This window comes from Salvelinus alpinus, chromosome 17, assembly GCF_045679555.1.
Source record: "Salvelinus alpinus chromosome 17, SLU_Salpinus.1, whole genome shotgun sequence".
Lineage (NCBI taxonomy): Eukaryota > Metazoa > Chordata > Actinopteri > Salmoniformes > Salmonidae > Salvelinus > Salvelinus alpinus.
This window is the reverse complement of record NC_092102.1, coordinates 18,143,806-18,169,257: the sequence shown is the minus strand read 5'-3', so window position 1 is coordinate 18,169,257 and position 25,452 is coordinate 18,143,806. Positions and strand designations below refer to the sequence as shown.

The window sequence follows — 25,452 nt, the reverse complement described above, 5'->3', positions numbered from 1 at the left end:
TTAGTGACCAATTTTAAGAAATTGACTGTATAATTATGAAATTAGTTGTGCAGGGTTTTTTCTGAATCAAAATGGGGCTTAGATGGTGAGCGTGAGATATGGCGCAGAAATGGGCTGAATTCTGTCTGGGTCCTGGGCAAGAACATTTGAGGCGCTCATCTTGGCAGCGGAGAGACAATTGGGCAGTTTTAAAGCTAATTTCATGCAAATCTACACGTTTTGCCATGGAGCTGAAAGAACATTTTGCAATTTTAAAGCCAATTTCCTGCAGTTCTATACATTTTGCCATGGAGCTAGGAGAGAATTTTTCAGTTTTAAGCTAATTTCCTGCAATTCTATACATTCTGGCATGACTAATGCTGTGTTGTTATGCTCAAACATTATAACAAAATCAATGGGGGCCCGATTGTCTAGCTTTATTTTGGTGACTGTAAATTCTCAAAGATTGTAGGCTATTATTAAAAAATATATACAGTACCTGTCAAAAGTTTGGACACCGACTCATTCAAGGGTTTTTCTTTATTTACTATTTTCTACATTGTAGAATAATAGAGAAGACATCAAATCTATGAAATAACACATAGTAGTAACCCAAAAAATGTTAAACAAATCAAAATATATTTTAGATTATTCAAAGTAGCCACCCCTTGCCTTGATGACAGCTTTGCACACTCTTGGCAATCTCTCAACCAGCTTCACCTGGAATGCTTTTCCAACAGTCTTGAAGGAGTTCCCACATATGCTGAGCACTTGTTGGCTACTTTTCCTTCACTCTGCGGTCCAACTCATCCCAAACCCTCTCAATTGGGTTCAGGTCAATGGCGCCGAAGGAGTCAATGGCGCCGAAGGAGATGGCTGCCGTTTTACGATCCCGTAACCAATTGTGCTATTGTGTATGTTTTTTCCGCGCAGATCCTACCAACGGTTTCACCGAGTCGTGGCTGAACGACGACATGAATAACATACAGCGGGTGGGTTTTAAGCTTTTTCGGCAGGATAGAACATCGGCCTCTGGTAATACAAGGTGTGGCGGTCTATGTATATTTGTAAACAACAGCTGTTGCACGAAATCTAAGGAAGTCTCAAGGTTTTGCTAGCCTGAGGTAGAGTATCTCACGATAAGCTGTAGACCACACTATTAACCGAGAGAGTTTTCATTTGTATTTTTCATAGTTGTCTACATACCACCACAAACCGATGCTGGCACTAAGACCGCACTCAATGAGCTGTATACGGCCATAAGTAAACAGGACTTTAATGAGGACTTTATTGCAGGAAAACTCAAATCCGTTTTACCAAATTTCTACTAGCATGTTAAATGTGCAACCAGAGGGAAAACAACTCTAGACCACCTTTACTCCACACACAGAGATGCGTACAAAGCTCTACCTCGCCCTCCATTTGGCAAATCTGACCCAAATTCTATCCTCCTGATTCCAGCTTACAAACAAAACCTAAAGCAGGAAGCACCAGTGACTCTCAGGGGTGCGTGCTCAGTCCCCGCAGGCCCTGTTCAGCCAATCAAATTCAATCAATCAAATGTATTTATAAAGCCCTTCTTACATCAGCTGATGTCACAAAGTGCTGTACAGAAACCCAGCCTAAAACCCCAAACAGCAAGCAATGCCGGTGTAGAAGCATGACTACATGGCCAGGCACGACTCCAACACCATCATTACGTTTGCCAATGACACAACAGTGGTAGGCCTGATCACCGACAACGACGAGACAGCCTATACGGAGGAGGTCAGAGACCTGGCCATGTGGTGCAAGGACATAAACCTCTCCCTCAACGTTATCAAGACAAAGGAGATGATTGTGGACTACAGGAAAAAGAGAACCCAACATGCCCCCAATCTCATCGACAGGGCCGTAGTGGAGCAGGTTGAGAGCTTCAAGTTCCTTGGTGTCCACATCACCAACAAACTAACATGGTCCAAGCACACCAAGACAGTCTTAAAGAGGGCACGACAAAACCTATTCCCCCTCAGGAGACTCAAAGAATTTGGCATAGGTCCTCAAATCCTCAAAAGGTTCTACAGCTGCTCCATCAAGAGCATCCTGACTAGTTGCATCACTGCCTGGTATGGCAACTGTTCGGCCTCTGACCGCAAGGCACTACAGAGGGTAGTGCGTACGGCCCAATACATCACTGGGGCCAAGCTACCTCTATACCAGGCTGTGTCAGACATAGGCCCTAAAAATTGTAAAAGGCCACTCTATAATGGGCATTGTGTTGTGTGACAAAACTACACAAGCCATAAGACTCCTGAACATCTAATCAAATGGCTCGCCCAGACTATTTGCATTGGCCCCCCCTCTTTTACGCTGCTGCTACTCTCTTTTTATTATCTATGCATAGTCACTTTAATAACTCTACGTACATGTACATACTCAACTACATGTACATATTACTTGGCTAAACGGTGCCCCCTGCACATTGACTCTGTACCGGTACCCCCTGTTTTTAGCCTCACTATTGTTATTTTACTGCTGCTTTTAAAGGTTTATTATTGTTTTATTTTTTATTATCTATTTATCATCTCTATTTTTTTTTTTTTACAGTTTTATATATTTTGTTTATATTTTATTTTTGTGTTATTTTACATTACAATTCAAAAGTTTGGCGTCACATAGAAATGTCCTTGTTTTCCATGAAAACATACATGAAATGAGTTGCAAAATGAATAGGAAATATAGTCAAGACATTGACAAGGTTATAATTAAAGATTTTTAATTGAAATAATAATTGTGTCCTTCAAACTTTTCTTTCGTCAAAGAATCCTCCATTTGCAACAATTACAGCCTTACAGACCTTTGGCATTCTAGTTGTCAATTTGTTGAGGTAATCTGAAGAGATTTCCCCCCACGCTTCCTGAAGCACCTCCCACAAGTTGGATTGGCATGATGGGCACTTCTTAAGTACCATACAGTCAAGCTGTTCCCACAACAGCTCAATAGGGTTTAGATCCGGTGACTGTGCTGGCGACATCATGACAGAATAACAGAATAAGACAGAATAACAGCTGACTGCTTCTTCCCTAAATAGTTCTTGCATAGTTTGAAGTTATGCTTTGGGTCTTTGTCCTGTTGTAGGAGGAAATAGGCTCCAATTAAGCGCCGTCCACAGGATATGACATGGCGTTGCAAAATGGAGTGATAGCCTTCCTTCTTCAAGATCCCTTTTACCATATACAAATCTCCCACTTTACCACCACCAAAGCAACCCCAGACTATCACATTGCCTCCACAATGCTTGACAGATGGTGTCAAGCACTCCTCCAGCGTCTTTTAATATTTTCAGCGTCTTACGAATGTTCTTCTTTGCGATCCGAACACCTCAAACTTAGATTAGTCTGTCCATAACACTTTTTTCCAATCTTCCTCTGTCCAGTGTCTGTGTTATTTTGCCCATCTTTATCTTTCATTTTTATTGGCCAGTCTGAGATATGGCTTTTTCCTTGCAACCCGGAGTCGCCTCTTCACTGTTGACGTTGAGACTGGTGTTTTGCAGGTACTATTTAATGAAGCTGCCAGTTGAGGACTTGTGAGGCGTCTGTTTCTCAAACTAGACACTCTAATGTACTTGTCCTCTTGCTCAGTTGTGCACCGGGGCCTCCAATCCTCTTTCTATTCTGGTTAGAGACAGTTTGCACTGTTCTGTGAAGGGAGTAGTACAGTCGTGGCCAAAAGTTTGAGAATGACACAAATATTAATTTCCACAAAGTTTTCTGCTTCAGTGTCTTTAGATATTTTTGTCAGATGTTACTATGGAATACTGAAGTATAATTACAAGCATTTCATAAGTGTCAAAGGCTTTTATTGACAATTACATGAAGTTGATGCAAAGAGTCAATATTTGCAGTGTTGACCCTTCTTTGTCAAGACCTCTGCAATCCGCCCTGGCATGCTGTCAATTAACTTCTGGGCCATATCCTGACTAATGGCAGCCCATTCTTGCAAAATCAATGGTTGGAGTTTGTCAGAATTTGTGGGTTTTTGTTTGTCCACCCGCCTCTTGAGGATTGACCACAAGTTCTCAATGGGATTAAGGTCTGGGGAGTTTCCTGGCCATGGACCCAAAATATTGATGTTTTGTTCCCCGAGCCAGTTAGTTATCACTTTTGTCTTATGGCAAGGTGCTCCATCATGCTGGAAAAGGCATTGTTCGTCACCAAACTGTTTCTGGATGGCTGGGAGAAGTTGCTCTCGGAGGATGTGTTGGTACCATTCTTTATTCATGGCTGTGTTCTTAGGCAAAATTGTGAGTGAGCCCACTCCCTTGGCTGAGAAGCAACCCCACACATGAATGGTCTCGGGATGCTTTACTGTTGGCATGACACAGGACTGATGGTAGCGCTCACCTTGTCTTCTCCGGACAAGCTTTTTTCCGGATGCCCCAAACAATCGGAAAGGGGATTCATCAGAGAAAATTACTTTACCCCAGTCCTCAGCAGTCCAATCCCTGTACCTTTTGCAGAATATCAGTCTGCCCCTGATGTTTTTCCTGGAGAGAAGTGGCTTCTTTGCTGCCCTTCTTGACACCAGGCCATCCTCCAAAAGTCTTCGCCTCACTGTGTGTGCAGATGCACTCACACCTGCCTGCTGCCATTCCTGAGCAAGCTCTGTACTGGTGGTGTCCCGATCCCGCAGCTGAATCAACTTTAGGAGACGGTCCTGGCGCTTGCTGGACTTTCTTGGGCGCCCTGAAGCCTTCTTCACAACAATTGAACCGCTCTCCTTGAAGTTCTTGATGATCTGATAAATGGTTGATTTAGGTGCAATCTTACTGGCAGCAATATCCTTGCCTGTGAAGCCCTTTTTGTGCAAAGCAATGATGACGGCACGTGTTTCCTTGCAGATAACCATGGCTGACAGAGGAAGAGCAATGATTCCAAGCACCACCCTCCTTTTGAAGCTTCCAGTCTGTTATTCGAACTCAATCAGCATGACAGAGTGATCTCCAGCCTTGTCCTCGTCAACACTCACACCTGTGTTAACGAGAGAATCACTGACATGATGTCAACTGGTCCTTTTGTGGCAGGGCTGAAATGCAGTGGAAATGTTTTTGGGGGATTCAGTTCATTTGCATGGCAAAGAGGGACTTTGCAATTAATTGCAATTAATCTGATCACTCTTCATAACATTCTGGCGTATTTGCAAATTGCCATCATACAAACTGAGGCAGCAGACTTTGTGAAAATTAATATTTGTGTCATTCTCAAAACTTTTGGCCACGACTGTACACAGCGTTGTAAGAGATCTTCAGTTTCTTGACAATTTCTCGCATGGAATAGCCTTCATTTCTCAGAACAAGAATAGACTGACAAGTTTCAGAAGAAAGGTCTTTGTTTCTGGCCATTTTTAGCCTGTAATTGAACCCACAAATGCTGAAGCTCCAGATACTCAACTAGTCTAAAGAAGGCCCGTTTTATTGCTTCTTTAAATCAGCACAACAGTTTACAGCTGTGCTATCATAATCGCAAAAGGGTTTTCTAATGATCAATTAGCCTTTTAAAATGATAAACTTGGATTAGCTAACACAACGTGCCATTGGAACACAGGAGTGATGGTTGCTGATAATGGGCCTTTGTACGCCTACGTAGATATTCCATTAAAAATCAGCAGTTTCCAGCTACAACAGTCATTTACAACCTTAGAAATGTCTACAATGTATTTCTGATCAATTTGATGTTATTTTTATGGACAAAAAATGTTTTTTTTTTTTTTTAAACAAGGAGATTTCTAAGTGACCCAAAACTTTTGAAGTTTATATATGTACGTATTTTTTCTTAAAAATGCATTGTGGTTAAGAGCTTGTAATTAAGCATTTCACTGTTTGGTCTACACCTGTTGTATTCGGAGCATGTGACAAATACAATTTGATTTGATTTAAGGTGGGTGATTGTTAAACTTTTAACAAGGCATTCAAGGTGACTATCTCATGAAGCTGGTTGAGAGAATGCCAAGAGTGTGCAAAGTTGTCATCAAGACAAAGGGTGGCCACTTGGATGAATCTCAAATACAAAACATATTTTGTATTTGATTAACACTTTTTTGGTTACTACATGATTCCATATGTATTATTTTCGATGTCTTCCCCATTATTCTACAATGTAGAATATAGTAAAAATAAAGAAAAACCTTGGAATGAGTAGGTGTCCAAACTTTTGACTGGTATTGTATATTCTACACACTTTCTATTTGTCAAGTTTAAACTAGTTAAGTATAAACTAAGCGCTTTTCCATCCCCAAAAAGTATATATATTTTTATATATATATACTGAACAAAAATATAAATGCAACATGTAAAGTGTTGGTCTCATGTTTCATGAGCTGAAATAAAAGATCCCAGAAATGTTTCATTACGCACAAAAACATATTTTTCTAAATGTGTTTACTAATTTGTTTACATCACTGTTAGTGAGCATTACTCCTTTCCAAGATAATCCATTCACCTGACAGGTGTGTTATATCAAGAATCTGATTAAACAGCATGATCATTACACAGGTGCACCTTGTGCTGTGGACAATAAAAGGCCACTCTATAATGTGCAGTTTTGTCACACAACACAATGCCACAGATGTCTTAAGTTTTGAGGGAGTGTGCAATTGGCATGTTGTCTGCAGGAATGTCAACCAGAGCTGTTGCCAGAGAATTGAATGTTCATTTCTCTACCATAAGCTGCCTGCAACCAGCCTCACAACCGCAGACCATATGTAACCACCCCAGCCCAGGACCTCCACAACCGGCATCTTCAGCTGCGGGATGGTCTGAGATAAGACACCCGGACAGCTGATGAAACTGTGGGTTTGCACAGCATATGTGGGAACAATTTTTTTGCACAAACGTCAGAAATTGTCTCAGGGAAACTCATCTACATGCTCGTTGTCCTCATCACATCTTGACCTGACTGCAGTTGGGGTGTCGTAACCTACTTCAGTGGGCAAATGCTCACCTTCGATTGTCACTGGCACGCTGGAGAAGTGTGCCCTTCAAGGATGAATCAGATGGTAGACAGGGTGTATGGCATGCGTGTACGACAGCGTGTTCCAGTTCCCGCCATTATTCAGCAACTTTGCACAGCCATTTAAGATGAGTGGGACAACATTCAACAGGCCACAATCAACAGCCTGATCAACTCTATGTGAAGGAGATGTGTCGCACTGCATGAGGCAAATGGTGGTCAGACCAGATACTGACTGGTTTTCTGATCCACGTCCCTACTTTAAAAAATATTTTTTATCTGTATTCCCAGTCGTGAAAGCCATAGATTTGGGCCTAATGAATTTATTTCAACTGACTGATTTCCTTATATAAACTCGAACTCAGTAAAATCTTTGAAATTGTTGCATGTTGCGTTTTTTATTTTATATTTTGGCATCCCGCGACCCACCTGGACCCCTGCTGTGACCCACAAGTGGGTCCCGACCCACAGTTTGGGAACCACTGACGTGGAGGACAGCCCGTGATGTGTGTTCTCCATGGGTGTTGAGGGCCTTGCAGACGTACTCCCCCCCATTCTCCCTCTCCACAGCAGGGATGGTCAGGACCCCTCCACGGACCACAGCATTGGGGCTCATCCTATTACCGGGACCTCCACCTAGAAACACATACATTTCATGTACCCCTTTCATCAGTAATGACATTATACAGTTTGAATAAACATTAAGAACACCTTCCTAATATCGAGTTGTGCGCCACCCCCCCCAGAACAGCGTTCTACAGGGATGCTGGTCCATGTTGACTCCAATGCTTCCCACAGTTGTGTCAAGTTGGCCGGATGTGTTTTGGGTGTTGGACCATTATTGATACACACAGGAAACTGTTGAGAGTGAAAAACCCAGCAGTGTTGCAGTTCATGCGCCTGGGCCAGTGCCTTTGAACAAGGTGCTACTACCATACCTCGTACAAAGGCACTTAAATATTTTGTCTTGCCCATCCATCATCTGAACGGCACACACACACAATCCATGTCTCAATTCTCTCAAGGTTTAAAAATCTTTCTTGAAACTGTCTCCTTCCCTTCATCTATTCTACTCTGATTGATGTGGATTTAACACATGACATCGATAAGGGATCATAGATTTCACCTGGTCAGTCTATACCACTAGCAGGTGTTCTTAATGTTTCATACCCTCAGTGTATACTTCCAAAACTTCAAGACTAAGCCAGCATAAACTGTATTGATAAAGAACAAGACAATACAGTTCGTGCTGGCTTAGTTAATGCTATATGTTTTCCACTGGCTATAGCCAGGCCTTCCTTACCTGTCCATTCGATGGCAGGGGTAGGGTTGCCAGTCACAGTACAGTGGAACTCAGCATGGCCTCCTTGCTGGATGGTCAGGACAGAGGGAGTGACAGTAGCCACTGGCTGGGCCCCCTCGCGAGCTACAATAAGACAGAACAGTTCAGCATGACACAGAAATAGACAGCCCGCAAAATACGGGACATTAGTGTTCACAAAGGGCAGGAAGGGGATTTTCTGTAGGAAGGAGCATTGTTTACAGTCAACACTTTACAGCTACTGCATGAGATGAGAAATTATGTCACACTTGATCAACAAACACTTACCTCATCCTTTTGTATAATAAATGGTAGCAATAAAGAATATATTCATGGCTACCAGACTGGAACTTGACAACATGAAGTGACTTTAGTTCAGAGTGCTTTTTTGGCTGTAGTGAATTTCAGTGAGGCTGGGTCCTGACTCATTCAGGCCAAGACTGTGTCTGTGTGCAAATGCTTATGATGGAAGGCAGAGAGAGAGGGTGGCGGGACGAAGCCGAGTACGTGGTCTACGCCCGTGCCTCTTGGCAGCCGATGCAGATGTGCCCCTTGGCAGCCAGGGCCTCTGTGCAGCCGATGCAGATGAGAGGTGGCAGGCTGGCCTTGGCAGGGCACACGGTTCTCTGGGCACAGCTCTCTGTGCCATCTTGACTGGACACTGAGCCCCAGCCACATTCAATCCCATCTGATCCCAGGGCGTCAGAGCAAAAGAAATCCCCCTTTCAGCAGCCAGGGAGGACCATCAGGCTATTTAAGCTCTGAGATAAGCCCTGGTCTGGGTCTGGGACTTACTGATCTGACAGAAACAGACACTAAAAGGCCAATATTTCATCATGTTTATTTTCTAAGAGGATGGGCACTGACTGTGGTGAGCCTCAACAATGAGACATGGAAATACTGGTGAACAAAGTATACAATGATATATAATAAAGTTACAGTGCGATGATTTAATCTTAGGGCTTGACTTTGATGAAGACGTACTGTATACAGTTGAGTGACCTGCGTGTGAACTTTGCAAAGTTCTCTAGTCTATTCTACAGATTCCTAAAAGCTTTTTCCAAACCTGCCGTTTCCTTACAATATCACTTCTGTAAATGGGTGGCGAAGTGACAACAGGCCATGTGTATTCTATCTCATTGAAACATTCACTGTGATCGTTGAAGGAGGATGTCTGTAGTTAGCTTCCAGAGGGAGATGAGGTGAACATTGAAGATGATGAGAGGAATTCTCCACCCTCCAGTGAGCTAACAGCCATGATGGTGGATATGATGCGGTGTATTAGGCACAGCATGATGTTTGAAGCACATTATGAAAGCTATTCCAGACCAGTGTGTGTCCCTGTGTGGGACTGGCAAGCAGACTGCAGATAGAGTGAGTGTGGGTGGGGTCTCCTCTGTGTTGAGTGTTGATTGGAAGACAACAAGCTAAGTGCATCTACATAGAATGGGGAAATAAGAACATTCTAGAATCTTATTGAGTATGTAACGTTCCCTCTAAATACTTCAGATACTTGAGGTTATAAGGTAAAGATACAGATCTGATCTCTGTCAGATGAAGGTACTAAAATGTGCAACACCTGTCGTATACTAGTGTTGCGTTAAAAATGTGAGTGTGAATTATTGTGCAAATGGAAAATTTGAGGGGACCTGAGATTAAGTGCATGAGGAACTTTGTGGGTGGACTCAACCTTTGAGAGGAGCTTCCCACATAAATGACCATGCACCTGCACCTATGAACCCATACCATAGGAGCCAGACAAGGCCTAGTAATGCTAATGTACAATCTATTATGTACTGTAATAACTAAAGTATATGATGTCAAGAGTATTATCAACGTATGTTATCATAAAGATAATATATATGTAAAGATATATGTTATCAGGAATATTGTCTGTTCAAAGGCTAAGCTTCGAGTTGCATTTCGGCATTTCAATGAAGACCTTTGAAGATGCATGCTTCTCTATGATAGTCCAGTTAACTGTATAACCATGTAACCGTATAACCTCATGTGAAGTGTAAACTGTATGTAATCCCTGTGGTTGATTGTACATGGGCATTACCAGACCACCATTTCCATGCTGAGGACGGCGGTAGATGAATGCATGCGTGACCGAGAGAGTGAGAAGCCCTCCAGAGGTGAGGTGGGGTGGAGGTGGAGAGGTGTGGCCATGCCCACTTACGCTTTCCATGTCCTTCCAACATTTCATAGGTCGTGTAAAACGTCTGAGTCTGTGAGGCCTCTGGAAATGGGGGGAGGGAGGAGGAAGGGACAGGACAGGCAAACTGACAGGTGAGTCTCCAGGTCAACGGTGGAACACTGGCATTGGAATCATCATCCAATGCTCCTCCCACTGAGCCTGTGGCCAAATTATTCCCCAGAATACTGTGGTCCATCCAAGTACTGCCTGGTATTTCTTGTGCCAGTGATTTTCCAAAAAGCACAAGACACAACAATACAACAGTAGAATGATCGGCAAGGAACATAACAGAACTTGAATGCAATAGGCACCAAATCCCCATCATGCATTTTAAGTATTCAAACAGGTTCTCCAATTCAGATTGATAACTGAATGAGGAACAACTAGGTATTGAGGACACTTGCCCCTTTCTTCAAAGAAAAATTGGAATTTAAGGATTGTCCATTTAGACACATGCAAAAACAAATCTGATTCAGCCAGTACTACACATACAGACCAAGGAGTAAGGTAGCTTTTTCATGAAGATCAGAGATGGTGCTATTGCATTCATAGTTGTATGTATTCACAATCAACACACACTTACCTTTCAATGAATTTAGGTGAGTAATTGTATGCTTTCTGAGAGATTTCTGAGGTTCTGTGAATGTTAGGTAGGATATAAACCATATCACCTTGGAGATTGTGTTATTGCATTCATATTACATACAGGAAAGGGGAAAGGGGGATACCTAGTCAGTTGCACAACTGAATGCATTCAACCGAAATGTGTCTTCCTCTATGCTATATAAAACATATTGCTGCTATGAACTATGGTCATTTGCTGGTGTAACAGTGAATATGTCTACTCAGAGAGATTCAAAATCAACTAGGTACAGGTATACTTCACAAACACATGGGACAAGAACACAACAATAAGGTATGGCAGAACACAAGACAACAAGCATACAGATAGTAGAGAGCCACATTTACGAAACATGCATGTTAGTAGTCATACAATAAGTCATATCTGGTGCCTTGTACACTGAGGGTGGTAATATCTTCTGATCCATTGAAGTCTCACTCTGCATGACCCAGTGTCATATCTTCAGTCTATTATCATTACTTTAATCAACTTGATATTTTTCACAAACATTTTCACAGTTAAGATTTAAAAAAACACATTGTGATATTTGTATATTACATCAGTATCCGTTAGGTATTACAAATACATTTACATCAGTACATAGTTTACTGTACAGTAAAATATCTTTGAAACGGCACCTTTGGTTATCCTGACAGATTCTGTCTATCGGCACACCAGCAAGATTTGAATTGGCATATTTCAGCCACCGAATCTATCTATTTTTCTCATAGTAAGATACTGTGTAAATATATATATCTTTTTTTATTAATTTATGTTTTTGACAAGACACATTTGAAACATAAAAAAATGAATGCACTGACAAACCATTTGTACAAACTTTTTATCTGTTGTCAAAATAAATGTAAACTGTGTTTTATCATGCAAGTAAATGCATGAATACAGCGTAAAATCAAGTACTAACCAATCATCTTTCCCTATCTATGTATCTTGCTGTTTATGTAACATTTCTCAAATTTGATTGTACAGTCAAAATATACTATGCTTGGATAACATATTGGTATAAAAAAAATCTATTATCATTTTTTTTACTGTGCCCCTGATTTATAAATGTTGAATAAAATGTTAAACCGCAACACAAATTAAAGGCAACAAGTGTGACATACGCAAGCGAGTAAGTTGATTTGTGACAGCATTGAAATCAAACTAGTCTCAATAATCTCTCAAAAGTCAAATCTTGAACACATTTTCTTGGAGCCAAATTTACACATACTGGATAGTATGATGCAAAACAAGAAGCCTTACTTACTATTGACAATGCAATGCCTTGGACCCTCTTAATAAACAGATCCATATAACAGATAATGAAAGCAGCGATAGATAGATATACTACTAACCTAAAGTTCAACCACAGGTTCTTTACCTGCTGCAAGGTTGATAGCACCATTTTCCACATTAACATTCATCAAAACAATCAGGAAGGTAACAAAGGATCAGATTTGTATACAGTGTGTGGTTGTTCTGTCCCTGTATGATCATCACGTCACACTCGAGGGAGGCTTGAGATTGGGATCGTGATGGGGCTTCTATACAGTACTGTATGTCACCGGGGTGATTGACTGAAGTCCTCTTTGAATGTCAGTCCCAGTCAGAGTCACTAAGCACCCATCTTGTCATCCATATACCTCATCAACCACTACAGCTCAAGGAGAAACCACCACCTTCCCAGCCAGGGTTGCAGAGTTCAGGAAAGACACCGAATAACCAACACCCTGCTAGTAAGAAAATTGAAGTGGCACAAACTAGTGTACAAGTGGCTAAAAAGTTACCAAACCACCACCACCGAACCCACAGTGAAGACAGCAACAGCTAAAGATCAGAAAGAAGATGTCACCGATGGCAACAGAGACCAAAGGATTGATAAGTCATCACTGAGTATTAAATCAAGAAGCAACTTGAAAATGAATCAAATATGCCACTGGACAAGACAACCTTCTTTGGTATATCCATTGGGGGTGGTAAGACTACAGTTCATAGTAACTAAAACTACTTGAAACTCTTGAGTGGGCAATATCTTTGGACTTTGGTAGCATTGAGGTCTACTGTGTGCTATGATGTCTTAGACAAACCACACACATATTGTATCTTAAACTGATGGACCTTTTGATTATTTTATCATTAGTATATCCACAAGCGGTATATTGCTCATGGACCAGTGATGGGTTCTGACTTCTAAACTTGAAATATTGTTAATCATCAGGTATCCTAGGGAAAGGAGAAATGGCCACAGTCTGGTTTCTACACCTGACATTAATGGTTATCTGTAGGAGGTTGAGGTCACTGATACGGGTGGAGAGCTGTGAGGTCAGGTCACATTCAGGGAGAAGGAACAGTTTATTACCCACATCACTTAACTTTATGACTAACAATACAAATGTAATGTTTATAGGGAAGGAGGGGACTTCACCCAAATTGGGGTATATATACTTGTGCTGGTGGGAACATGTTTTTTCTCTGTTCAGCTGTCTGACCCTTTGATTGATTCAACTTAGTTTAAGCTTTACTAATTGTCCGTGAGTTTTTAGAACCTAACACCAGTAAAGATTGTACACATAGTAAGAAGGTCGGGCCATTATTAGAAAGACAGAGACAGGTAGCATAGAGAGCGATTGGAAGGGTTTAAAGTGAGAGGTTATCTGAGTTTAGGAAGTGGGGGGCTGGGAGCGGGAGTGACAGGGAGCTGCAGACAGATAAACACATTCAACACAGTGCATGATATAAGGGAGACAGAGGCAAAGCAAAAGGAAGGCGGGTCATGCACCATTCAAGGAGGGCTAAGGGGAGGAACTCAAAAGAAATAGAGCTTGTAGCGTGGTGGTATAGAGGCTGATGGCTAACAGCATGATGGAGCCTGTCTGGGATCACGAACCTGGCACGTAGAGTACGGCAGTGCCCTCGTCCATGGCAAACATGTTGGAGCCTGTACACACGTAGATGCCAGCGTCCTCAGTCTGGACGTTCTGGATGGTCAGGATGCCGTTGAAGTCCATGGCTCTGTTGGGCAGCTTGCCGTTACCCCGCCGAGTCCACACCAGGGTGTAGGCTGGAGACTGGGAGGGGACAGATGGGTACAAGATGTGAAGTAAACACAAGTAAGAGAGAAAGAAATGCAACAGGGTGGCCAGTAAGAGGGTGACAATTGTGCTTAATGTGTCTAACCAAGATGGCGTAGCAGTCGGTGTTTGTCTTGTCCCGTCCTGTCCCGTGTATATATTGTTTTCTTCGTATATACAGTTGAAGTCGGAAGTTTACATACACTGTTGCCAAATACATTTATTCTCAGTTTTTTTTTTTTTTTTTTTTTTACAATTCCTGACATTTAATCCTAGTTAGAATTCCCTGTCTTTGGTCAGTTAGGATCACCACTTTATTTTAAGAATGTGAAATGTCAGAAAAATAGTAGAGAGAATGATTCATTTCAGCTTTTACTTCTTTCATCACATTCCCAGTGGGTCAGAAGTTTACATACACTCAATTAGTATTTGGTACCATTGCCTTTAAATAGTTTAACTTGGGTCAAATGTTTCGGGTAGCCTTCCATAAGCTTCCCACAATAAATTGGGTGAATATTTTGCCCATTCCTCCTGACAGAGCTGGTGTAACTGAGTCAGGTTTGTAGGCCTCCTTGCTCGCACACACTTTTTCAGTTCTGCCCAGACATTTTCTATAGGATTGAGGTCAAGGCTTTGTGATGGCCACTCCAATACCTTGACTTTGTTGTCCTTAAGCCATTTCGCCACAACTTTGGAAGGATGCTTGGGGTCATTGTCCATTTGGAAGACCCATTTGCGACAAAGCTTTAACTCCCTGACTGATGTCTTGAGATGTTGCTTCAATATATCCACATATTTTTCCTACCTAATGATGCCATCTATTTTGTGAAGTGCACCAGTCCCTCCTGCAGCAAAGCACCCCCACAACATGATGCTGCCACCCCCGTGCTTCACGGTTGAGATGGTGTTCTTCGGCTTGCAAGCCTCCCCCTTTTCCCTCCAAACATAATGATGGCCATTATGGCCAAACAGTTCTGTTTTTGTTTCATCAGACCAAAGGACATTTCTCCAAAAAGTACGATCTTTGTCCCTTTGTGCAGTTGCAAACCGTGGTCTGCCTTTTTTATGACGGTTTTGGAGCAGTGGCTTCTTCCTTGCTGAGCGACCTTTCAGGTTATGTCGATATAGGACTCTTTTTACTGTGGATATAAACTCAGCACAAAAAGAAACGTCCCTTTTTCAGGACCCCGTCTTTCAAAGATAATTCGTAAAAACCCAAATGACTTCACAGATCTTCATTGTAAAGGGCTTAAACACTGTTTCCCATGCTTGTTCAATGAACCATAAACAATTAATGAATATGCACCTGTGGAACGGTCATTAAGACACTAACAGCTTACAGACGGTAGGCAATTAAGGTCACAGTTATGAAAACTTAGGACACTAAAGAGGCCTTTTCTACTGACTCTGAAAAACACCAAAAGAAAGATGCCCAGGGTCCCTGCTCATCTGCGTGAACGTGACTTAGGCATGCTGCAAGGAGGCATGGGGACTGCAGATGTGGCCAGGGCAATAAATTGCAATGTCCGTACTGTGAGACGCCTAAGACAGCGTTACAGGGAGACAGGATGGACAGCTGATCGTCCTCGCAGTGGCAGACCACGTGTAACAACACCTGCACAGGATCGGTACATCTGAACATCACACCTGCGGGACAGGTACAGGATAGCAACAACAACTGCCCGAGTTACACCAGGAACGCACAATCCCTCCATCAGTGCTCAGACTGTCCGCAATAGGCTGAGAGACACTGGACTGAGGGCTTGTAGGTCCTCAGGTCCTCACCAGACATCACCAGCAAGAACGTCACCTATGGGCACAAACCCACCGTCGCTGGACCAGACAGGACTGGCAAAAAGTGCTCTTCACTGACGAGTCGCGGTTTTGTCTCATCAGGGGTGATGGTCGGATTTGCGTTTATCGTCGAAGGAATGAGTGTTACACCGAGGCCTGTAGTCTGGAGCGGGATCGATTTGGAGGTGGAGGGTCCGTCATGATCTGGGACAGTGTGTCACAGCATCATCGGACTGAGCTTGTTGTCATTGCAGGCAATCTCAACGCTGTGCGTTACAGGGAAGACATCCTCCTCCCTCATGTGGTACCCTTCCTGCAGGCTCATCCTGACATGACCCTCCAGCATCACATTGCCACCAGCCATACTGCTCGTTCTGTGCGTGATTTCCTGCAAGACAGGAATGTCAGTGTTCTGCCATGGCCAGCGAAGAGTCCGGATCTCAATCCCATTGAGCACGTCTGGGAAATCTACGATAATTGATCATTTCAATAAAAAAATATATACTGCTGGCCATGCTTTCCACCTGGCTACCCCTACCCAAATCAACCGGGAACCTCACTTTCTAAAATTATCCGCCGAAATTGTTGCAACCCCTATTACTAGCCTGTTCAAACTCTCTTTCGTATCGTCTGAGATCCCCAAAGATTGGAAAGCTGTCGCGGTCATTCCCCTCTTCAAAGGGGGAGACACTCTAGACCTAAACTGTTATAGACCTATATCCATCCTGCCCTGCCTATCCTCTGCCCTGCCTTTTCAAAATCTTTGAAAGCCAAGTTAACAAACAGATCACCGACCATTTCGAATCCCACCGTACCTTCTCCACTATGCAATCTGGTTTCCGAGCTGGTCATGGGTGCACCTAAGCTATGCTCAAGGTCCTAAACGATATCATAACCACCATCGATAAAAGACAGTACTGTGCAGCCGTCAGCATCGACCTGGCCAAGGCTTTCGACTCTGTCAATCACCGCATTCTTATCGGCAGACTCAATAGCCTTGGCTTCTCAAATGACTGCCTCGCCTGGTTCACCAACTACTTCTCCAAACGAGCTTCAATGCCATACAACACTCATTCCGTGACTAAATGCATGCTCTTCAACCAATTGCTGTTGAAGGCAGCAATTCAATGCAGGCAGCAATTCAACCAATTGCTGCCTGCACCCGCCCGCCCGGCTAGCATCACTACCGGGCGTGGTCCCGTGTGGCTCAGTTGGTAGAGCATGGCGCTTGCAACGCCAGGGTTGTGGGTTCATTCCCCACGGGGGGACCAGGATGAATATGTATGAACTTTCCAATTTGTAAGTCGCTCTGGATAAGAGCGTCTGCTAAATGACGTAAATGTACTCTGGACGGTTCTGACTTAGAATATGTGGACAACTACAAATACCTAGGTGTCTGGTTAGACTGTAAACTCTCCTTCCAGACTCACAATAAGCATCTCCAATCCAAAATTAAATCTATAATCGGCATCCTATTTCACAGTAAAGCCTCCTTTACTCACGCTGAAAAACATACCCTTGTAAAACTGACTATCCTAACGATCCTTGACTTCGGCGATGTCATTTACAAAATAGTCTCCAGCACTACTCAGCAAACTAGATGCAGTCTATCACAATGCCATCTGTTTTGTCACCAAAGCCCCATATACTACCCACCACTGCGACCTGTATGCTCTCGTTGGCTGGCCCTCACTACATATTCATCGCCAGACCCACTGGCTCTAGGTCATCTATAAGTCTTTGCTAGGTAAAGCCCTGCCTTATCTCAGCTCACTGGTCACCATAGCAACACCCACCCGTAGCATGCGCTCCAGCAGATATATTTATCTTGCTCTTTTGCACCCCAGTGTCTCTACTTGCACATCCTCATCTGCACATCTATCACTCCAGTGTTAATGCAAAATTGTAATTATTTAGCCTCTATGGCCTATTTATTGCCTTACCTCCCTACTCTTCTACATTTGCACACACTGTACATACATTTTTCTATTGTGTTATTGACTGTACGTTTGTTTATGTGTAACTCTGTGTTGTTTTTGTCGCACTGCTTTGCTTTATCTTGGCCAGGTCGCAGTTGTAAATGAGAACTTGTTCTCAACTGGCCTACCTGGTTAAATAAAGGTGAAATAAAATAAAAATAGTTTAATAATAAGGTATATGGTAAACAAAGGTGTTGTCAATTATAACCTGTTTCAGGAAGCTAGGTGGTATTTCGCAACATCACTACTTCACAGGAGAGACAATTTAACGTCTTTTTGGAATAATTGCCTCCTGGAACATGAACTTTCATGTGCCTTAATAACAAACTTGGATTCCATCTTTAAATACGAATAAAATTGTTAAATTACGACCCTAGTTGGTTAAGCCACAGAAAAAGATAAGAACCTTCCTGCTAGCTATGACTGGCTGAGATAATGGATGGGCTGGACATGCCGGGAGATGAGTTTGGATTGGTCTGCCATCTAGCAGGCTTCTGTCTATAACATGAGCTGCACAGTATGTGTTGATAGTCCTTTCTACCGCTGCGTTTTTGAAAGATATAACGTTAGCCACCGAGAACTACAAACGTTTTGCTACTTTTCTTAACAACATTGATGCCCTGAATTTAGCAGGTGCTATCGACAGATCAGTTGAAAAAGTTGTGATGGGCTACTTTCTGCACACGCCACAGTCAGTGTGAACCGGAGTGACTTGACACAACATTCGCCAAACAAGATGTAGCTACAAACAAAACGGAGCCGTGAAGTGTTCCTGCATGTATACAGGTAAGAGTCTAGCTACATTTTCAGATATTATTTTGTTTCTAATTTTGTCAGAAAGTCGTTTTCATTGCAAGTTAAAATGTACTGTTCGCTAGCTAGCGAACGTTAGGTTGTTGGCTCGCTAGCTAACTTTACGTGCATGATCTGTGTAGTAATATTATAAGAATCAAAAATGCATTGCTAGTTATAGCCTAATGTTAACTAGTTAACACTGAACCTAGCTGGTTAGCTTTAGGTACCTGCAGATTCAAACTACAGCTATGAAAATGTTTGTATTGGTAGTAGTATGAGTTGAGATTATGCCAGTTCATTGTTAAACTAGCTAGCTAACTACATGTCTAAACAAAAGACTCCACCTCAGACGGATTATTACATGACCCATCAAATTAGCCAGATGTGTCTGTCTGAGGGTGATTACGGCCATCTATTGTATTTTATGAACATGCGTACATGTCTAAACAATAGCGACCATCCACTTAGCTAGATGTAGCTGAGGGGTGGTTATAGCATTTCTTTCACACGACCCATCAATTTAGACAAGTGTGTCGGGTAAGCGTCATCTAATAATCATTCAATATTTTTATCTGGACACTTTCGTTTTTTGATATTGCAAATAACCATTTCACTGTACAGTTTACACCTTCTGTATCCTGTGCATGTGACAAATAAACTTGATATAGTGTGTGTTTAACAGAGATGGTAATGTGAAGAACAACATGAAATGCACCAAAGTCAGATTAGGATATAGGCCAAAGGACTAGACAAAGTATTTTTTATCTGGAGGTTTTCCTTATTGTAGGCTACTAGTTTTACCACTTTTAGTCTTGAAATGGGTCTATCATTAAAGAGATGAGTGGGCTAAGGCTTAAGAGAATGATGCTGAATGGGTGTAGAAAAACATTCAGTATGTTCTCCAGTATGTGTACCAAACAATTCAAGGGCCATTTTCTCAAAAGTGGGGTTACAAGTTTATCAACTTTCAAAGCAGATTTACTTTCCCATTGTTCCTCAACTGCAGTGTATGATATACCATTATGTAGCTTTGAGTCTCTACTTTTATCCACTGTAAAAAACACAATTTCAAATTGTGCTACATAGGACAAAATCCAGGTGGTGGGTCACAATTGTGGTGGCTTTAGGATAAGGTTTTAAAGGTTCTCTACCATTTTCTTTGATGGGCAAATCATTTAAGCACAATGCCAACCATCAAAGATATATTAAAATAAGCCGAATTGATTGTATTAATGTCTCCATGTCGGTAGCTAGTCTTACCTGGCTCTTGGCTGTGCAGATGAAGCTGACTGTTGTTCCAACTGTGACACTCCGTGCTTTGGGCTCCTCGATGGTCACTTGAATGGGTTTGGATGAGACAGCTGGAGAAAGACATGCACAGAAACCATTCAGTAAACACTCAAAAGTCCCAAGTTACAATTTCTTGAATTTTTTTACTGTCTCAACTTCAACCATATTTTGTTCAAGTCCGTTTTAACTATTCAACAACTGTCTGTAAGATCAGTGAAAAAGAATCACAAAAATATTCAAAATGCTATATTTTAATGAACGCAGTTAAACGTTGAATGATTTAACAATTAGAAATGCATACTTGTGACGACGATCTCAGCGTGGCTCCTGTTGGTGTTGCGTTGGTCTCTGCAGGTACAGACATACACGCCTGTGTCACTGGGCTGAACACTGGGGATATGCAGCTCCTCTCCTGAGAGAATAGGTAGGAATATGGAATGAGATTAAATTACCAAGGGGAATGGACTAGTACTTCAATAGCGTAGAAAACCCTTACAGTTTCCCATGAGTCGCATCCAGCAATTTTGGATCTTTTACTGTTGAAAAGCGCTATCCAAAGTATAAATACAGTAAAGTACACACACTACAGGGTACAAAAATATGTTTTGAGCAAAAATATATATTTTTACAAAACTGAAAACTTCAAGGAGTTGTTCTGCTGGGAATCTGTGACGTCATCACCTCCCCCCTTGCTTGAGGAACAATAGAGGAGCAATAGAGAACAAAAGAGGAAAGCCCCCCCCCCCCCTTACACATGTGCCAAGTCGTGACTTACCTGGACCACCTACTGAGATGTGCCTTTTGTTAAGTAAATCAGGTGTTAAATGAGGTGAAAAGGAGACTGGAATGCCACTTGAAAGGAGAAGACTAGAGGTACATGGTGGATGGACTTTCTATTGTTCTTAGGTCACTCTCCCCCCACTTCACACCAAGTTGCCAGGGAACTCAGTCACCTGACAGGGTCAGTCAATCACAGGCCCTATCTGGTGGGGTAACAGAACAGACCCCCACTACCATCTGTACCTCAGTCTTTCTCTGCAACTCCAGGAGTGAATAACAAGTTGACCAACCGCCTGGCTGTAGCAACCCACAGAAGACTGACCGCTGGGCCTCACCCCATGGACACTTCCCTCTCTGGACATTCACTACTGTGTAGTGCATTTATGACCACACAACCACTTCTACTAGTCACATCTTGCTACATTGGTGTGTGTGCATCTTAAGTGTGTGCAAAAAAAGTGTGTTCTGTACATCTGTCTCCTACTGGTCATTACTACACCTTCTAACAGAGGCGCAGGGACGATTGTATCTATATTCACCAATATTGGTCTTTAGTGAGGAGTGTATACTGTGCCGCTATATACAACAACAGTAATGTTGAGTGGGGCTCTTATAGTAGGCCACATCATACTCCCTATTACCCAGAATTGGTCTGTCCAGTATACTATACCTTGTCTTTGTCTGACGGCGCTGTTGGTCACGGGGCGTCCGTCCTCCCTGGACCAGTAGTAGTAGTGGGGTGGAGGGCCGGTCACTTGGCACCGCAGGGTCACTGGGCTGCCCTGGGCCACCAAAACCCTCTCAGGGTACACTTTCACCACCAGGGAGGCTGCCGCTGCTGGGTCAGAGGTTAAGGGTCAAAGGTTAGGGCACAAGGATCAATCACAGAGACACTCTTGGTGGTTACAGTCTGGTAGGAAGAAAAAGTAGATTGATTTTGAGTTCCTTTTCAGTTGGTTCACTCAATACAACATGTGTCCAAGTTTACTGGAAGTTTTGGGTCTACTTTACACACATCTCTGTGTAGATTCCTTGTATTCCCTTACTATTGAATGGACGACACTTAATCCTGTCTTGTGGATTTCCAACGTATCCAGTTGCACAGCTGTAGGGGATAGAAGAAAGACATTCATATAGAGTCAACATGACAACAGACAAGACAGTGGTAGAATGCCAAAGGACACTGAAAAGCCAGTCTGAATAGAGTAGCCTGGTACTAGCTCAGTTTGTGTTGTATAGCCATTGGCATTACAATGACCACAGGACACTGACAAGACAGAACAAACAGATCTGGGACCAGGCTAGAATAGAGAGTTAAAGAGAGAGTTGTGTCAGCTTACCGCTCACAGTACTGGCCAGTGTATCCAGGCTGGCAAGCAGTACACTGATAACCACCGTTACCAAGGCTCTCACAGGTGGGGGAGAACCTGGCAAACACACACAGATAAGCAAGTACAGTAAACTCCAGTAATAACTAACCCAGTGGGATCTGTTCCAAGTTGGGATGTAGGGCAAAGTTTAAAAGACAGATATGAATGACTGAGAACTACATTTTGTTCCAATGGAGGACCATTTTGATACTGTTTATAGTTGTTACAGAAGCAAAGCTACGACCCCTTTTTTTCCCATCAGACTGAGACTGTGTTCTGTGTTCTAATCCTGTTAGCGGCCTACTACTCACTGGTTGTCAGGGTCGGTGTGAGGGCAGGCACAGGGCTGGCAGTCCTCTGGGGTTCCAGCGGTGGGATCACCATAGAAACCTGGGGCACACTGCTCACACAGCTCTCCCTGGGTGTTGTGCAGACAGATCTGGAGAAGCGGGAAGACGACAAACACTCACTTGTTATTCAATGTACTTATTTCAAATCTACTGCTATTTTGGACCTGAGGCCATGTGGGTGGTGAATCTAGGATTCATTGTGATCTCAGAGGCTAAACTGATCCTACGTTAGCATTCCTGGTTTTAACTTAACGAGATTAACCTGGATAAATGAAGGTTAAATAAACTAAATGAGAAATGAATCAAAACAACTGCCTTAAAGAGATTCTCTGGGCTGCATACCGTGCAGATGCCAGTCTCGGGGTGGCAGGAGTCAGAGTGCCCGTTGCACTCACACAGCTCACAGTGGCCCAGGTACAGGCCACCTCCGGTACGAGTGTAGCCAGGGGCACAGTCCTGGTAGAGAGAGAGTTACAACTGTCATCACACATCACACCGTGGGCTTGACACTCTAAGGGCGGGTTTCCCGGACACAGAGCCTGGTCCTCCTTCGAGCATGCTTTCTCCAGGAAGCAAAAAAAAGAAGTCTGCTGAGTGTAAGCTTGAGGTTAATTAGTCAACATTGCCACTTGTGGCAGAGAGAGAGAGAGCTCCTCTTACCTGACAGGAGAGTCCCTGGTAGGCGGGCGGGCAGCGGCACTGCTCCACCTCCAGAGCCTGAGCCAGGCCGCTGTAGTTGGGCACGGCCACCTCCATGCTGACCTCGGAGATGCTGGAGGACCTCATCTCTGTGTAGTAGGAGGCCCGCACCAGGATGTCATCCAGGTCAGCCAGCACCATCATCAGGTGCTCCCTAGTGGCAGGCATACCGTCTGGGCGACGCCAGTTCTCCTACAGGGGAGGGAGATGGGAGTTAATACTATTGTATCACCAGGATGCTAGTGTGACCTGTGTCAATGAGGAACGGATGGTAAAGGTAGCAATCAAATCGCCATTTGGGGACTATAAAGATCACAGCTACTGTAGAACACTGACCTCTCTGAAGACGAGCTCAAACTGGCGTGACTCTCTTGTCCCCTTTCCCCTCTGCCACAGCTGGCGAGCCACCAGGGTGATGTCATTTCCCTGTGTGCAACAATGACAAGGGCAACCCCCATGGCAGGTGAGTGTACAACGAATTGATGCGACAGCAGTACATGGAAGAGAATGACGTTCATAACTTGTGGGGTCCTGAGTGTGCTATGGAATGGATGCAACAACAGTAAATGAGATTGAACGCAATGTTATCTTTGGTGCATACTGACAATAATCTGAACATCAGTGTCTTCAATGGCTGTTCCTCTCTGGCCGGCTACAAAGGAGATGGTATACTTCAGCTTCCCACCATACGAGTTCACCTATTGTAGAGGTGGAGATAAATGTTTGGGACCTTAGTACATGTTTGGGACCTTAGGTCTCAACTATTAGAAATGTGTCTTTCTGTAAGAGCAAAAAACGTGAAGCGATCATAGAACACATGATGTATTCCATTTCTTTAAGACATTCATCTTCTCCAATAAAAACTGAGTCATGCTTGACCTCCCACCACTTGGAGAAGTGTCTTAGTTAAACAGTGATTATGAATCAATAAACAAGTGCTGTAAACTACACAGGGTTGTCTGGTGGTGCCGCCCCTCCCTTCATATCCCTTCCAAATCTCTGATAGTTCAGGTGGAAGAATGGTGGGGTGGTTCTGTGGCCAAACGGTTAACCAAAGGCTAAACACCCACTCAGGGTGCGGTAGGGCTGGGCATTGGCTCGTACTGTTACCTTATCCCCTATGAACTGCTCTGGGAGCTGCCAGTAGAGCGTGTCATCCGGGTGCAAGCTGAAACCTTGGTAGACCAAAGCGTACTGGGGCAGAGGAAGGAGAGCATGAGAGCAAGCCAGAGACAGAGCTCAAAAGATACGCAAGGAGAGAGAGAGAGAGAGGCATCGCAAGCACAGTAGAGAGGAGAGCAGAGAAAGGGTTTACATTTTGGTCCTCTACTAGTTAACTACTACTTGGTGACAAAGTGACACTCACACCATGCGTTAACGGGCAACTAAAACAACAGCTTCCAGTGTGTATAATGTGAAAATCACAGCTTGTAAATGTGACTGTGCGACAGGTGTATATGTTTAGACCCTTGTACAGTATAATTATAGATTACAAATCCAGTGCTACTCTTTAAGTGAAGAACTACAGAGTACGACTTTAACAGTAATTGTGTACTGTGCTTTAAAGAGGAAAATGCCACCCTGCTTAGTCATGGAATTTATGCACATACTGCCCTTTTCAGCCCTATCTTCTCTTTCTTGTTCTTTTGAAAAAGACCCAGGCGGTGAACACTTTGACAATACTAATGAAAACTGTACAGGATAACCCTGTGAAATATTCACTCTCATGATTCGTGAATAGATGACTTTATGATCAACCTGATCGGTTGTTGATTAACCTTCCTGGCTACAGTACACTGTATGTTATCACATGGAGGGAGGCAGTTTCCTCTGCCTGTGTTTGTCAAGAGCAGGGACATGCAGTCAGTCAGTCTGGTTGTCTGTCTGTCCGTCATTCAGCCAGCCAATCAGTCAGTCAGTCAGTCTGTCCGTCCGTCCGTCCGTCCGTCCGTCAGCCAGCCTGTCATCATGTCTACCTGGCTGGAGGCCCCTGCAGGCCCGGGGCCACTGGGAGCACTAGGAGGACCCACTATGTTCTTGGTCCCCCGCTGTTGAGTCTGTCAACAGGACCAGGCCCAAAAAGAGAGTAAACCAGTCAGTAACAACCACAATAACAACTATGGATGAGCTTAAAAGTTTAAGGCTTGAGTGTTTCTCAGAGGGGTTATTTTAGATGTACCTGCTGTCGAGGAGAGTGACCTGGGGAGGCTGGC

General features: G+C 43.3%; 1 protein-coding gene across 13 annotated transcripts in view; it reads right to left on the bottom strand.

Moving 5' to 3' along the window:
* LOC139542363 (basement membrane-specific heparan sulfate proteoglycan core protein-like) overlaps positions 1–25,452 on the bottom strand; it is a 161,402-nt gene that overhangs the window by 34,275 nt on the left and 101,675 nt on the right. For 9 of the 13 annotated variants that reach the window (XM_071347685.1, XM_071347689.1, XM_071347692.1 and 6 more), the window contains 15 exons: positions 24,350–24,433; positions 23,845–23,937; positions 23,576–23,665; positions 23,201–23,431; positions 22,883–22,996; positions 22,502–22,629; positions 22,161–22,247; positions 21,867–21,925; positions 21,491–21,658; positions 20,342–20,452; positions 20,011–20,111; positions 13,999–14,179; positions 10,472–10,531; positions 8,272–8,394; positions 7,398–7,604 (listed from right to left, as the gene is read on the bottom strand). In XM_071347685.1, coding sequence (XP_071203786.1) covers positions 7,398–7,604; positions 8,272–8,394; positions 10,472–10,531; positions 13,999–14,179; positions 20,011–20,111; positions 20,342–20,452; positions 21,491–21,658; positions 21,867–21,925; positions 22,161–22,247; positions 22,502–22,629; positions 22,883–22,996; positions 23,201–23,431; positions 23,576–23,665; positions 23,845–23,937; positions 24,350–24,433 — 1,837 coding nt within the window. The remainder of the gene's footprint in view (positions 1–7,397; positions 7,605–8,271; positions 8,395–10,471; positions 10,532–13,998; positions 14,180–20,010; positions 20,112–20,341; positions 20,453–21,490; positions 21,659–21,866; positions 21,926–22,160; positions 22,248–22,501; positions 22,630–22,882; positions 22,997–23,200; positions 23,432–23,575; positions 23,666–23,844; positions 23,938–24,349; positions 24,434–25,452) is intronic. The other 4 variants (XM_071347694.1, XM_071347697.1, XM_071347686.1 and 1 more) reach the window with 3 other exon arrangements.